The sequence below is a fragment of the Gallus gallus genome, chromosome 1, assembly GCF_016699485.2.
Source record: "Gallus gallus isolate bGalGal1 chromosome 1, bGalGal1.mat.broiler.GRCg7b, whole genome shotgun sequence".
Taxonomy (NCBI): Eukaryota; Metazoa; Chordata; class Aves; order Galliformes; family Phasianidae; genus Gallus; species Gallus gallus.
Genome location: NC_052532.1, coordinates 15,192,960 through 15,207,571, shown reverse-complemented (window position 1 = coordinate 15,207,571; position 14,612 = coordinate 15,192,960). Strand labels below are relative to the sequence as shown.

At 41.2% G+C, this 14,612-nt stretch overlaps 1 protein-coding gene across 3 annotated transcripts in view; it reads left to right on the top strand.

Moving 5' to 3' along the window:
* LRRK2 (leucine rich repeat kinase 2) overlaps nucleotides 1-13,597 on the top strand; it is a 63,917-nt gene extending 50,320 nt beyond the window's left edge. For 2 of the 3 annotated variants that reach the window (XM_003640340.6, NM_001287193.3), the window contains 9 exons: nucleotides 1,282-1,382; nucleotides 2,012-2,206; nucleotides 3,306-3,499; nucleotides 3,807-3,879; nucleotides 4,708-4,892; nucleotides 6,249-6,401; nucleotides 7,166-7,374; nucleotides 10,156-10,230; nucleotides 11,879-13,597. In XM_003640340.6, coding sequence (XP_003640388.5) covers nucleotides 1,282-1,382; nucleotides 2,012-2,206; nucleotides 3,306-3,499; nucleotides 3,807-3,879; nucleotides 4,708-4,892; nucleotides 6,249-6,401; nucleotides 7,166-7,374; nucleotides 10,156-10,230; nucleotides 11,879-12,000 — 1,307 coding nt within the window. In that variant the 3' untranslated portion in view covers nucleotides 12,001-13,597. The other variant, XM_040701247.2, reaches the window with a different exon arrangement.
* The last annotated feature ends 1,015 nt before the right edge of the window (nucleotides 13,598-14,612 follow it).

The following is a 14,612-nucleotide window of genomic DNA, read 5'->3' as shown; positions in this document are numbered from 1 at the left end:
GCATATCCTGTAATGTATTGTTAAAATAAATCCACTTCTGTTCTTTCATCATGATACATTACATTAACAAATCCATTATTGAGGAGCTGCTTATCTCACAATCTTTCAAAAGACATATAAATGCCTTAAAGAGCAGCCACCACCCCTAAAGGTTTTAATGTGTCAGGCATTGGAAGTCCCTGCCTAGCTATGTAGCATTCTTCAAATACCATATGCATTGCAATATGTGGTTGTTGGTTGCTGAAGAAAGGCTAAGCAGGGTGGACATGATGTAGTCAGCTGAACAGTGTAACTCATGGTGTTCTCATTTATTGCCCTGCAATAGAGGATATGAAATGTTTTTTAAGACTGAAAAGTCATTCCATCTAAGAAAGGGCAGTTAATTTTATATGTCTTCTCCATTTGAGAGATGGAGAGTTCATACATTTTCTACTCTGTAAAGAGAATAGTTGAGTTCATAATAATGATCAGAAGTAATAATTTCTGGAGATAATAAAGCTCCATCTATATACACTGTCATCTTTTATATATTTCTACCACAGAAAGGACTGGCTGAGTTCACAAGTAAACAGAGCCCATTGTTTGCTGAAGAGAATATGTTCATTTGTAGGTTTTGCTCATTCTTTATTCATGCTACCTCTGCCTAATGGAGGACTGTAGTATCTGCTGTAGATGTTGATGAGTCAAGAGGAAAAGCAATACAAGCACTGTTACTCATGAGTGATTTGCTCCTACAGTGGTCAGCTTAGCGATCACCTATCACCTATAGCGATAAGATGCACATTCAAAGCACTGAGTATGGATTTAAATTTCCATGTCTCACAAATGTTATTTGGAGTTGCTTATCTGAACTGCTATACAATTTATTGGAAGTTCATCTGTATTACCAAACATAGGAGAATAAATCTGGGGGGAAAAAAAAATTGTTGATAGGAATTGAAAAGACTACAGACAGAAATTACATGCCCTGGAGTGGTCGGTGTGAGTCATAGCATAACTCACACACATCTGATTCAGTCCTCATGGAAAGGGACTGAATCCATTTACTTGAACTGCTTATAATGAAAAAGACTCTAACTCTGTGACTCTTTTTTCTTTTTCTGTAATAGCAGATGAGCAGTTCCAAGCTGTTCATTCTGACATTTTGCCTCAGAGCCTTGTATTACTTAGAGCAGCTTTGTAAGAAGTTAGATGAATTCTTAAAATAAGGAGAAAGTTATTTAGAACTTGCAGTTCTGCTGTATGAGGCTGGCTAAGAAGTTATCTTATTTTTCATTTCAGATCCTGTCAAAGAATATGGGTGTGCTCCGTGGCCTAAAGTTGAACATTTAATTAAAAAGTGTTTGAAGGAAAACCCTCAGGAACGACCAACATCTTCCCAGGTATTACTTAGTGTATTTATTAGTGTTTTTGTGATAGATGATACCACAAAGTTATTGTGCTTTCTAAAAAGAAATAGCAGGTTTTCATCGGTAAGAGGCGCAGTGTTTTTAATGTTGTTCTTCCCTGGAAAGAAAACAACCATGGAATACTGCCTGCCCTTATTACCCAGGATAAACTGTTCCATTCAAATCTACCAACCATTTATTGCAGCCTTCTGTTTTTCCTTGTTTTGCTCTGTAGTGGTGATAGTGAAACAGAGTGCAGATTACTTCACATTTTTACTAGAATTATGCAAAAAGGACTTTGTTGTATAATATCAGCACAGATTCCTTACGCTGTTCCATGCACGTGAGAGGAGGAACAGTGTTGTGGATCTGAAATCTACTGTCTATTATCACATATCATATTGCTCTTTGATGTGAAATTTTGAAACGTGCCTTAATCCCACTGATCTCCTGAAAAATAAGAAAATGAAGGTAAAGTTGCTCATTAATAACAGTGTATTAATCAGTGGATTTACTGAGATAGTATGTCTGTATTTTATCCATTGTTGTCCATTCCTTGTTATTTATGTATCCCTGTACATGCCCTTGTTATTACCATGTGCGTGCTGTGGCTTTCTTTGTAGGTGTATGAGATTTTGAATTCCGCAGAGCTTATCTGTTTGATGAGGTATGTTTCAATACCCAGCACTTCCACAGCAGAGTGCATGGTAGCTGCCAATCAAAGCTGCAAGAAGGCAGGAGTCTGGATAGGCAACGGGAACACAGAAAAAGCACAGCTTTCATTTGTTAACCTAAATACAGATGGACATACTTGTGAGGTATGTGCTAAAGTTGTTGTTTATTATAACTTTGTTGGCACCCAGGTGTGTTTCAGAAGAGTTAACTGCATTTGAACAGTAGGATATTGCTTCTGGACAGTTCAGCTTTGAGAGATCTTGGCAAGAAGAAAGATTTCTTAGAAATGAATCATCCTTGCATCCATGAAATGTAACAGAAACACTCTCTTATCCTCTCTTCCTGCCATCCCCCACTTGAACTTTTGAGTAATTCTATCTTTCCAACACCGTGTTTCTTTCTTACACTGAGATGGGGATGGGAATGTGATGATCCTTGGGGTCCCTTCCAACCCAAGCCATTCTATGATTCTATGGAAGCTATTTCTAGCATGGAGGCTAGGACGAGAAGAAATAGCTGTACAACCTCTTGTGTCTCCATGTCCCCTAACAATCCAGCTAGTCTCTTAACAATTCCTCTCTTCCCAGATATGTCACCTCCTTCTGACACTTCAGGTGATAACCTTCAGCTCTTTTGATTTGCTTTTTGTTCATCCCAGTCTTGTGCCAACAGGAAAGTTTTACTCAGGCTTGATGAGCTGTGATATCCATATGTTTCTCTTCATCTTCCAGAACTGAGTATGACTCATCATCAAAGCTTTTTAAATTGAATTTCCTTAAAGTATCTGCCATCTGTTGACCATGATACATTTGAGTTAGTAGACTTGGTATAAATTGTATGCCTTATTTTTCTAAAACTAAAATGGAAATAAAGTTAGACCTGTAGCGTTAGTGTTAGCAACTGAACTGAACCAGTATTGTGTAGCTCTGTTTGATTAATGCTCTGATGGCTTTTGAAACCTTCATTAGAATAGGGAGATAAAGTATTTTTTTCAGTGTTCATCTTAGAGATTTTCCTGTGTACCACTTGAGACAGCCTTCCCAGCACTCTGAAGATAGATGGTAGAGCTGAAGATGTGTTCTGCTAATCAGGAATTAGATGTCACAGAGAACACCTTCATGGGAAGACTCAGTGCCCAGGAGGATTGTACTTTGTTTTTGCTACCAGCAATTTACTACTATTTACCTGCATTGAAAACATAACCAGGTTGTTGAGTGTTTTGTTGTTTTTTTTCTGACTCAGGATATTGCAGATAGTAAAATTTTAAGTTTGGCGTTGGTGACCCTTCCTACTGAGAAAGAAAACTGGATTGTGGCAGGAACCCATTCTGGTTCTCTGTGGGCAGTTAACACAGAAGATGAAACAAGACGGCACCGTCTGCAGAAGATGTCTGATTCTGTCACGTGTTTATACTGTAATTCACTTTCAAAGCAAAGGTATACATGGCTCTTAAGTCTTTTGTGTTACGTTTCAAAAATGCCACTGAACAGAGATGTTCAGGAAGTGACAGCTGTACATTCGTGAGATGGTTTTGTTCAAACAGCTGCCTATTTTGTCCATGTTTGCACTTACTTTTGTACCCAGTGTAACTGGAAACTACATTCCTGATCACAGGTGGTTGTATTTGCTTATAGGGTTCAGTGAAACTCTTGAAGCAGCAGAGGTTACTAATTTAATTTTGTCTCACCTGATTCGTGCATTTTTTTTGAAATCATTATTTTATTTTGTTTTATTTTATTTCAGCAAACAGAAGAATTTCTTTCTGGTAGGCACAGCTGATGGTACACTGGCAGTGTTTGAAGACAGAGCAGTAAAGGTAGATTTATTCTTTCTGGTCTGTTCTAAAAATGCTGCCAGTAATATGTAAAGCAGTTTCTGGTAATGGCTTTATTTCATGCAGCTGATTTTTAAATTGCTTTTCTAAAATTAGAAATCATTTTTCTGTACAGTCTGAGGGGAGCTGCACGTGTTTTACAATAAATGTTTTAACCAGTAGTCACGAGGGGAAAATTGTTTGTTGTTTTAGGACTTAACAGTTCTACAATTCTGTAACTTTGATAGGCCTGACTAGAGAATGGCATTAACAGTTACTATTTAGAATATTCTAATTGAGACCATCTCCTTTAGTTGTTGCTCTTGTAGTTGCTTTTTTTCTTTTCAATCTATACTATATTTTCCCTCTGTAGAACAGATGCTTCAAGGAGACAGTATTGTTTAGATTCCCTAGAGGTCAAAGTTCTGTTCACAGAGCAGATAAAGAGATGCCAGTAGCCCTTCCTGTAGGCTGGTTCCTGAGGGTTAGCTCCTGCCCATAGGAAACATAGGGCAGTTATGGAGTTGCAGTGCCCTGCAGAACTAGAATATGGCCCGGTCTGGATTTTCTCTAGGATATCAATGTGGCTTTTTTGGACCAGGCCAGCAGTTGTAGAAGTCATGAGTCCCAGCTCTGTCCCCATATCTGTTCACACAGGCTGTATTCTTTGGGCATCCATAATGGGCTCGCAGTCCCTGCCATTCTGCAGAGAGAATGTTTCAGAAGATCTAGCTGTGAATATTCTGTGGGATGTGTGGCACTGCTTTAACAGTTCCTACTTTGTGTCTGTATGCAACTTGTTTCTAATGGAGAGCATGTTTCTTCCCGCAGTGTAAGGGTGCAACACCTTTGAAGATACTAACTATAGGAAATGTTAGCACACCACTCATGTGCTTAAATGAATCCACGTATTTATCTGAAAAAAATACAATCTGGGGAGGCTGTGGAACAAAGCTCATAGCTTTATCTAGTGATTTCTCTGTCCAAAAGCTGATTGAAACAAAGTCAAGCCAACTGTAAGTTTTTTTATGTAATGTCACTTGGCTCTTTTCCTGTTTGTGTCAAAGATTTCTGATGGTACTTTGGTATGATGTCTTGTTCTGGATCTGTTTGGGTTTTTTAAATTCTTCCCATTTTCCTTCCCTAATATCAGTGAAATACAGTGTGCGTTAAAACAAGATCACTGGGTTATGTGTAAAGTATTCATTGCTGCTTTTAAACAAGGGAAGTGCATTGTTACTACATAAAGGAGTTATGATGTCAGTATATATTTAAAAGCTGTATAAATGCTAATGAGCACTTTCCTCCCTTGATGGCATTTGTGTAAGCTTTGGTTGCTTTACTCAGAGCTACACTCACATATTTTGAGCAGCATTTCTCCTTGTGTTGGTATGGCACGTGCACCTATCTTTGTCCTGTATAGGTAAATCGTGTGTGACTGCAGACCTCTCACTATTTAGGTAATTTTTGGCACTGCAATTCTGATCTGGGTAAATCCTGCTCTGAAGTTACAGGTGTTTTTCCTGAGCTTGTAATACACTGTTTGATTTTATACTAATAGAAAGAATTATTCTAGGAAATGAATTTGCTTTGGAAGATAACATGTTAATATAAAGGAAGAAAATAAAGCTTTGGTAGAATTCAGTTCAGTGGCAAGATGAAAAGCATGTCACGGGAGTACTTCAAGCTTTGTAGGTGCAAAACTGTGTTCAGTTTAGAAAATGAAATTGTCAGGAACAAGTAACGTTAGGGAAAGCAGCAGTGTTGCTGAGTCTGTTGTCAGGTGTCTGTGATTTGGAGCTGCTCTACAAGATAAATTGAAGAGGCAGTGGAATAAGATAACTCTCATTAATTGCAAGGCTAGTAATAGTTTGATGTGCAGGTCTGGCATTAGAGCCAAATTCATATGTAGAGAAAAGCAGACCAAAAGGCAGTTGGCTGCACTGAGACAAGCAGAGCAAAGTGAACTCAATCTCACTGCTGCTTTTTGGGCTTAGTCATCCTTGGTAAGTGACCCTTATGGTCCAGTGGGCCCTGCAGAAGCTGTCAGGTAGCTTCAAATATTGAAAAGGTGATTAAAAAAGAAGGTGGAGTTTGCCTTGCTGTGATGTGAGCATTTGTGATTTGAGCAGATAGGTAGGAAAGATTTGGAATCCATCTCCAGGGATATCACCAGTGCAACCTCACTGCTGTGAGAATTCACACCTAAGTGCAGGGAGGTTACAGCAAGCCCTTGCAATTGTATCCTAGCCCACTTGGGTTTTAAGGCTGAATTAATCTCTTCAGAGTTACAGACAACTTGATTATATTCAGGGCTTTTTTTTCTGCTGGATGTTTTCTGTGATTCTGACTGGAGTTCTTCTCTCTTCTAGGTTCTGTCACAACGCTTACAGTGATGCAAACATTATTTCAATAGCAGTAGATAAATCCATCTACTTGGCAAAGAAAAATAGTCATTTTGTGGAAATCTGGGACAAGAAGACAGAAAAACTTTCTGAACTAATTGACTGTGCCCATTTTCTTAAGTAAGTACTTTATTTCAAACTGATGACCTGTTGCATAGAAAGCTGACTGAAGGTTGCCTTCTCCAGCGTATCTATACGATGTGCTATATATATATACCTCACATTTCTGGAGATGAGGGGCTTGCCCAGTTCATCGGGAGGATTTCTTTCCTCTCTTCTGGCCCAGAAAATCAAAATATTCCATATGGAATCTCAGTTCTCTAAGACCTTTATTATATTTCACAACCTGTGATTTCAAGAAGATTAATTTAACTCTATTGAAGAAGAAAGTCTTTTGCTGTCTTTAGCTGATCGGGTAAGATAGTCATGATTTGTGTTCAGTTTTACTGCCTGCATCCCCTAATAGAAAATGTCTTCTCCCTACATTGGAGTTTTAGTAGCAGTGATAGCAATTTACATTTGCATTTAAATTGTTCCTCTTCCTTAGTGCTCTACATCCATTTGATTTTTTATGGTGAAGGCTAGGAGGAGCTCTTGGTGTGCTCCTCCCCTCTGCAGTGACCTTATTCTCCTGCAAACTGAGGGAAAACAGAGAAGTGTTCCTGCCTCCTATTTAAAGATCTTTTCCAGCACAGTGGCTGGCTCTTAGAAGTCCAGTAGTTTTCATCTCAGATTGTTTAAATTAAATCAGCTGATTAGCGTGAGATATTTGCAGTTGGTCTTGATGAATGATCATTTACAAGGCTGGCACTGAGGGAGATGTTCTAGCAGCTATGGGATGGCATGCCACCAAAATTTAATACAAATTCTCTCCACATTTTTAGGGATGAAGTGGAAAAACTGAACAAAGAATCAAAACATAAAGTTGCTTATTCTGGAAGAGTGAAGACAATTTGCCTGCAGAAAAATACTGCATTGTGGGTGGGGACAGGAGGAGGACATATCCTACTACTTGATTTATCAACACGTCGTCCTGTACGAGTTATAGATAACTTCTGTGACTCTATTAGAGTCATGCTAACAGCTCAGCTTGGTAAGTAAAGCCATCAAATGACAACCACTTTGAAATCGGTGCCAAGATTAGGATCACTGGCTTCTGTCTGATGTGGTGTTCCAGGAACAGATTAGCATTTTCTGTGTTCTGTTCATTCATGCTATTCTACTGCTGTCGTCTTCACTCAGTGTCAGACAGACCAACAGGCTGCTGTAGCTGTGTCCACAGAAAACAGCAGCTCACCCCTGGCTTATCATATGAACACACCCACCTTCACTGTATCCTTGGTGCCATGCTTCAGCATATCTTTCACTGTCCTCTGTCCTATAGGCATTGTCTTAATCTCTGTCTGCCTGTGTCGATTCTCCGTCTTAAGTTTTATGCTTCTGGTTTCTCTCTCTATGGAGCTCATTGTGTTTTATTATTTTCCTTAATTGCTAATTTCCTACTTTTCTTCTACCATACTTATTCAAGAGTCACAGAGTCACTTAGGTTGGAAAAGACCTTTAAGTCCAGCCATCAACCTGACCTACCAAATCCCATAATTAAACTGTGTCCCTTATTGCCACATCCATGCCTCTTAAATACTACGGGGGATGGGGACTCCACCACCTCCCTGAGCAGCCCATTCCAATGCTTGATTAACCTCTCCATAAAGAAATTCTTCCCACTTCCCCATCTGAACCTCCTCTGGTGCAGCTTGTGACCATTTCCTAACATCCTATCACTTGTCACTCAAGAACTGCAACTTCCTTCCAGGTGGTTGTAGAGTGCAATGAGGTCTCCCCTCAGCCTCCTTTTCTCCAGACTAAAGATCCCCAGTTCCTTCAGTCCCTCCTCATGACACCCGTGTTCCAGTTCCTTCACCAGCTTCACTGCTCTTCTCCTCACGCGCTTGAGCAACTCGATGTCCTCCTGTAGTGAGGGGCACAGAACCCAACCCAGCACTCGAGGTGTGGTTTCACCAGTGCCACATACAGGGATACACCCAGTCCTGCTGCCACACTGCTTCTGATGCAGGCCAGGGCACTATTGGTCTTCTTGACCACCTGGGCACACCGGTGGCTCTCCTTCAGCCAGCTGCCAACCAGCACCCCCAGGTCCTGTTCTACTGGACAGCTTTCCAGCCTCTCTTCCCTGAACCTGTACTGCTGCATGGGGTAGTAGTGAGCTCAGTGCAGCACCCAGCACTTACCCTTGTTGAATGTCATTCAGATGCTTTTTTTTCAGGCTTGGTTCACAGGCAGATAGCAGCAAAGCTGGAATAGTGTCCCAGGCTTGGACTCAGGTTGATACATATGTGCTATTCCCATCACCTCATCAGGCTGCTTTGGTGCAGCGAGCTCATAGTGCTGACAGTGTTGTATGAGTCAAAAACCTCCATCTTCCTCTGGCTTGCTTTTGCCTGGGACAGCAAATTCATATTCTGTTCAGTCCTCAGCTGTAAGCGTGCCAGATTCCGAGTCCAGATCCACTAACATGGCATTATAAGTCCTTCTGGTCCTGATAGCTCCAGTATTAGTGCTGTAAAGAGACTCTTTTATTTTTAGTGTTTTGTACAGATAAAATAGTTACTATACAAATATGGTTTCTGCCTCACGTTATTGCCATTGATAGGAAAATTATATCGTGTAAAGTAATACGGTGTGACTTAACGAGCCTTGAGTCTCATATGCTTGGTTTCCAGACTACACAGCATTTGTAATCAAAATTTTATAGAGAGAAAAGTTAATACTTCATGAGAAATAGATTGGTTGCATTTGCACACAACTCAAGGATGGCAAGGGACTGATTCATGCCGTTTGATGTGTACTTTTTCCTTTTGATCATTTTCTCCCAGCAATTATTTATAAAGGCTGGGCTTTTCTCCTACATTCAAAGACTTTGGTTGCACCGGTGTATTCACAGAAGCCCTGGAAATGGCACCATGGCTGCTGAACTGTTCTTCACTTTAACATTAAAATATATAATGGCAATATAACTATTTTGAGAAAAAAAGGATTGTCAGACGTTGAGATATCCATTTTGTCTTTAGTTTATGTATGAATAAGTGAACATGCCTTTTTCTAATTCTGTCACTTGACAATTCACATCTTTAGAGGATGGTTTGTATGTCAATATATGTAGTTCATTTTGCAAGTGAGAATTCAAACTTCTCTACAGTAAGCAAGGCCCCTAGTCTGAGTAAGAAACCTTGCACTTAAGTTCCCATCTCTTCAGTATGAGGTATGGACAGAGCTAGGTGCAGATAAGGCCTGTTGTGAAACCTCTGGTTGTGGAAGAGGTTCCCATCGGCCCTCTGCAATCCAACCACTCTGGCCTCCCTAGTAGTTTTCCACATTATTCCAGAGGTACTTTATTGTGATCCATCCCCTATTTCTACTTAGTTCAGAACGCTTTCGGTGTGTTTGTATCCTATTTGATTGTTTCCTTTGTTTACAACCAAACTGATTGCTGGCACTTTCTGCTGAGCGGTGGAACTTTGTTTGCAGCCTATGCCTTCACTGTGACGTCTGTTTTCTGCGACTGCTACCTCTGCACAGGGTAAATAGCAGGGTACTTTGTTCTTAGGCTCATTCAACAGGCTGAATGGCTGATCCAGGCTTTGAACTCTGGTCAACCCCTCCATTAAATAGAGACGTTAACTGTATTGTTTGTTTTCACGTTGTTTTTTCTCATGGTTGATGGCTATGAATAAAGGGCCCAAAGAAAAATTCTGGTTTCTGTCATCTTAGCAGCATTTGTAAGCTACTCTTTCTGTCCTTACATAACAGGCTTCCCATTAAAATTAAAATCTGACCTTTCATTTCTTTGAAAAAGGGAGTCTGAAGAACGTGGTGTTGGTTTTGGGATACTGCTACAAGAGTGACACCGAAGATGACAAATCCCACAAAGGTACCTGAACTGTGCTTTATTAATTTATATTATTAGTGAAGCAGAAACTGTGATGCTTGGCCACCCTCTGAGATATGTTTGGAGAACTGATGATCAACATTTGATATACTCTTATTAAAATTACTATTAGTTTTTGTCATCTGTTGCATTTTTGGGCTCCATACAAACAATAGCTACCTGAATTGATAGGATGAAGCTACTCTTTGAAGGGCATATAATTTTCTGGAAAACTCTATTTGGAGTGTAATTGCCCATGTCTAATTGGAGAGTGCGTCAAATGGATTTCCAGAGGGGCCTCCAGGAGTACTCAGTGTTATTGTGAACGATGTGGATGAAGGAAGAATGTATCTGCTTTTCAGATTGGCAGACAACACTTAGCTCAGAGAAGCCATGAGCACAGCGGAGGACAGGACTGGAATTCACAGCAACCTTGACAAATAGAACAAATGGTCTGGAAGGAATTGGATACAGTTCAGTAAGGACAGATGTGAGACCTCAAATGTAATTAGGAGAGATCTGCTGTACCAGCATGAGGAAATGGTCGGCTTAAGCAGTGGTGCGGAAAAAAAGGTTTATTTTGATCACAGGTGGAACATGAGTCAACAGTGTCACGTTCCTGCAGAAGGGGCAAAAACCATTCTTGTGCCAATAGAAAAGTGGCTTCTCTAAGACATGGGAACTAATTGCTATGCTCTGCTGAGCTCTGATAAGGCCTCTGCTGGAGGAGTGCATCCATCTGGGACACTGCTGAATGATCTGAACTATTAGGAATAGTCCAGAGGAGAGAAATGTGGCCTCTGGGGAAATACTGAAGATAAATTGCTTAATATAAAGAAAGCATAGGAAAGATATGATAATAGGCTTCAACTATGTAAATAAAGAGGAAGGGAATAACGCTTCAACATATTATTCCCTGTGGATAGGATAAAGGCTGAGCAGTTTCTATTACAGCAAGGGAGATTTAGGTCATACATCAGGAAGAGCTTCCTGACAGTTAGGATAGTGGGTACTGGAATAGGAAGATAACATCTCCATCTTTGATTTGTTTTGTTTTGTTCCTAAGAACAGTTACAACTGATGCTCTCACTGATGCCCTTCTTCAGCTTTCTGCCATCCCTGTTTCTGACACTCTTGATAATGTGGCAGTGGCAGTACAGTTAAAGGTAGCAAGCGTAGATGAGCTGACTGCAGTGGAATAACAGTCAAACTAAAGACTGAAGCAGTGGCCGTGTTTCAGTATTCTCACTACCTTATGAAATCAGTTGTCAGTTGAATGGGTTTTTTAGCCTTCTAAGCATTCTGGGTGTATCTGCTCAGAAACAAAGATGAAATTTTATGCAGGCACCTCAGTATTAGCATTGGCCATAGCTCAGGTCAACACCTTCTGGCCCACAGGCACCAGAAATGGTTTCTGAAGTGCTTTTAAATAATTTAAGAGCTGGAATCCAAACCACTGTGCAAGTACAAATGGCTGTGACCCGTAACTTAATTACCATGCACAGAAGGTGTCACACAGCTTAGCTTCCAAGGTCCTAAAGACCTCAGACAGGCAATTCATGAGCAATTAAAAAACAAGCAGACAAGCAAAAACTTCTATTTGTACAGTAATAATTCACTCTATTGCCATGTTCTTTTTTTTCCCCCCCAGAATTACAATCCTGTGTGTCAGTGTGGGACATTAACCTCCCCCATGAAGTGCAAAACCTGAAGAAGCATATAGAAGTGAGACAGGAACTAGCCGAAAAAATGAAGAGCTTCACTTTGGACTGAAAAAAACCCTGCAAGTGCCATTCTCTTTTCTAGACTTCTATCCTAACTCACTGTGCAATATTCACAGCCTCCCGTTGCTGGGCTGCTTAACCCAAACCAGGAAAGAAATCTTCCCAAGTCATTGCGTACTAAGAAGAAAGAAGGGTGTTATTTGTAATGTTTGAAAGGACAGAAGATCATTGAGAATTTCATAATCATTATCACGTGTCTGTTTACTCATGAAGTTCTGCGCCGAGTATCTGTGGCTCAGCTTCAGGATAACTTTGTTCATCCGGTTTCTAATCCCTCTTAAATTGGGAATAAGCCAGGAGACTGAAAACGGCTCTGATTTACTTCATTATCTCTACTGAGTTGACACCACAGTAAGAAGCAAAACTGAAGGCTCTGTTTGCTTACTGCAGTCTGTATGCATGAGTTTTCTCTGATGATTCATGTTTTATTCATGTCAGAGCTCTTGACCTCGGCCAAACAAAGGAAAACATTGTATTTTATATAAATAACTGAATCTAAGGAGCACGTAATGACTGTTTTCACGAGGAGCAGTGCAATGTGCAGATTACAGTCTTTGTTTCTTCCATGAGTAATTGACGTTTTCCATTGCGATCAGAAAACCAAATTGTGCTAAAATAATACAATTCCTCTGAATTCTGAATTGGAATACACTGACCAGCTCTGCACCTTGGTGCCCTCTTGCAGTACTGCAGTCTGCCTTGTTCTGAGCAATGGAGCCACAGAGTTAGGAACATCTCCACCCGCGTACATCTACTGCACAGCTCACTTCTGAAAGCCATGGGAAGAAACAGAGAGAGAAAACAGCTGATGGAAACGCTGCTATGGCTCATACCACAGAGAAGGAAGCTCGCCGCAGGTTCTTGGTGCAGCTTGCTTGTTTGCTTGCCTCAGGCTGAGGGGGAAATAAAAAAGAAAGGCACTTCAATATATAGTGTGGAGTCTCCACTCAGGCTTGTTCTAATTTATATAATTATTTGGGGGTAGGCAGTGAAACCTCAGGGAGTGCAGCAGTTGGCCATCTCCCATGCATAACTCCACCAGAACTTGTTGCCACACACCTCCATTGCTGTCTGCCCATCGGTCCAAGCTGCTTCTTACAGCCTTCACTACATTGAGTGCCTCCATTCCATCCATCAGAAGACCGATCTCATTTTCTTGTCGTGATACCAAAAGAATCCATATTTCAGGGTGCTCCTGAAATCCCACCGAGCGGAGTACTCTGAGCCACTCCCGACTTTATTCTCTGGAGCAGAAGGGTCAGCACCCTGCAGGCTCTCGGTTCCATTTTCCCAGTTTTGAAGAACTTCTATACCTGGACAGCAGCAGTTGCCCCGTCCAGCTGTATCGCTGTCCTATTTGCTGCCGCTTGTGGTGTGCGGACTCAGGATTCCTTTCAGATCTGTACCCCAGGTTTTTATGCATTCTTGTATTCTGCTATTTATATGGGATTTTATAACTCAGAAAATATATATTGTAATGAATACATTCTAAAAGAAGATTATATGTAATGCAATTGTGTTTATTTATGAGTCATTTTGAGATGTAAGCTTTCTACCTTTTTATTAAAGCTGTGCTTTGTTAATGACAGCCTGCTTGCTCATTGCTCCATTTCCAAGGAGGAGCTTTTGTAGACAGCTTTTGTTGCACTTGATCCTTTGTGTCTACGCTTGTATTTGTGTCCCTGGGGAGGAGAAGCACTGTCCTGAGAGGACCTGTTAGACTGGGCCACATGAGGAGGTGACCACAGGCAGTGCTGTCCCCCTGCAGTTGCTGCTCACCCATCAGAAGATCACCGAGAAAGAACAACCCACAGACTGAACCTGGCCTATGGGATGAGTGTTACGGGGGTAACAGAGCCACGGAGCCAATAGCAGCCAAGCAAAAGGCAGGAGGTCACCACAAACACAGCTAGGCTGGCTACTGCTGGGGCCTGGCCTCCCCTCCCAGCTGCAACGTGCTCAGCACAGCACAAGCCCTATCAGATGTGATGCTGCCTGCTTACTCAGGATAACATCCAGCATCTGAAAACTGAAGATAATCTTTTCTTCAAGAAAAGCCTCTTTGCCCATGAGAAACAAGTCGCACGCCTGGGCTGGAAGTTAACACCTGAGCTCAACATTTAATTTACCCCATGTTGCTCAGAACCATGCAGCTGAAGGATGTTCAGCCCTACACCTACGGCAGCAAACTGCACAGAGGAAGCCAAATACTTAAATATTGATTTTGGTATTTTCTGCCTCAGGGTTGTTGACTTCGTCTCATTCTTTTTATTGGTTGTTTGCTCTGGCAAATTACATAGAGCAGATTCAGCCCCACGTTAATTTTACCTTATTTACAAGCAGCCCGGGTTAATCATACTGTAAACAGGTTAGACAGGCTGATTTGATACCCTCTCTGGTTTATATCCCATCATTCCTTTTAATCTGAACTGTTGTGCTTGCTCATGTCCCTCAGCCCCAGTCCTGCCGGGGAACTGATCACTGAGATCCTGCCAGAAGCCACGCATGGGAGAAGTGGAGATGATCTGAGACGGCGAGCATGGCTTCACCAAGGGCAGCTGGTGCCTGACCTGTCTGGTGGCCTTCTGTGATGGAACAATA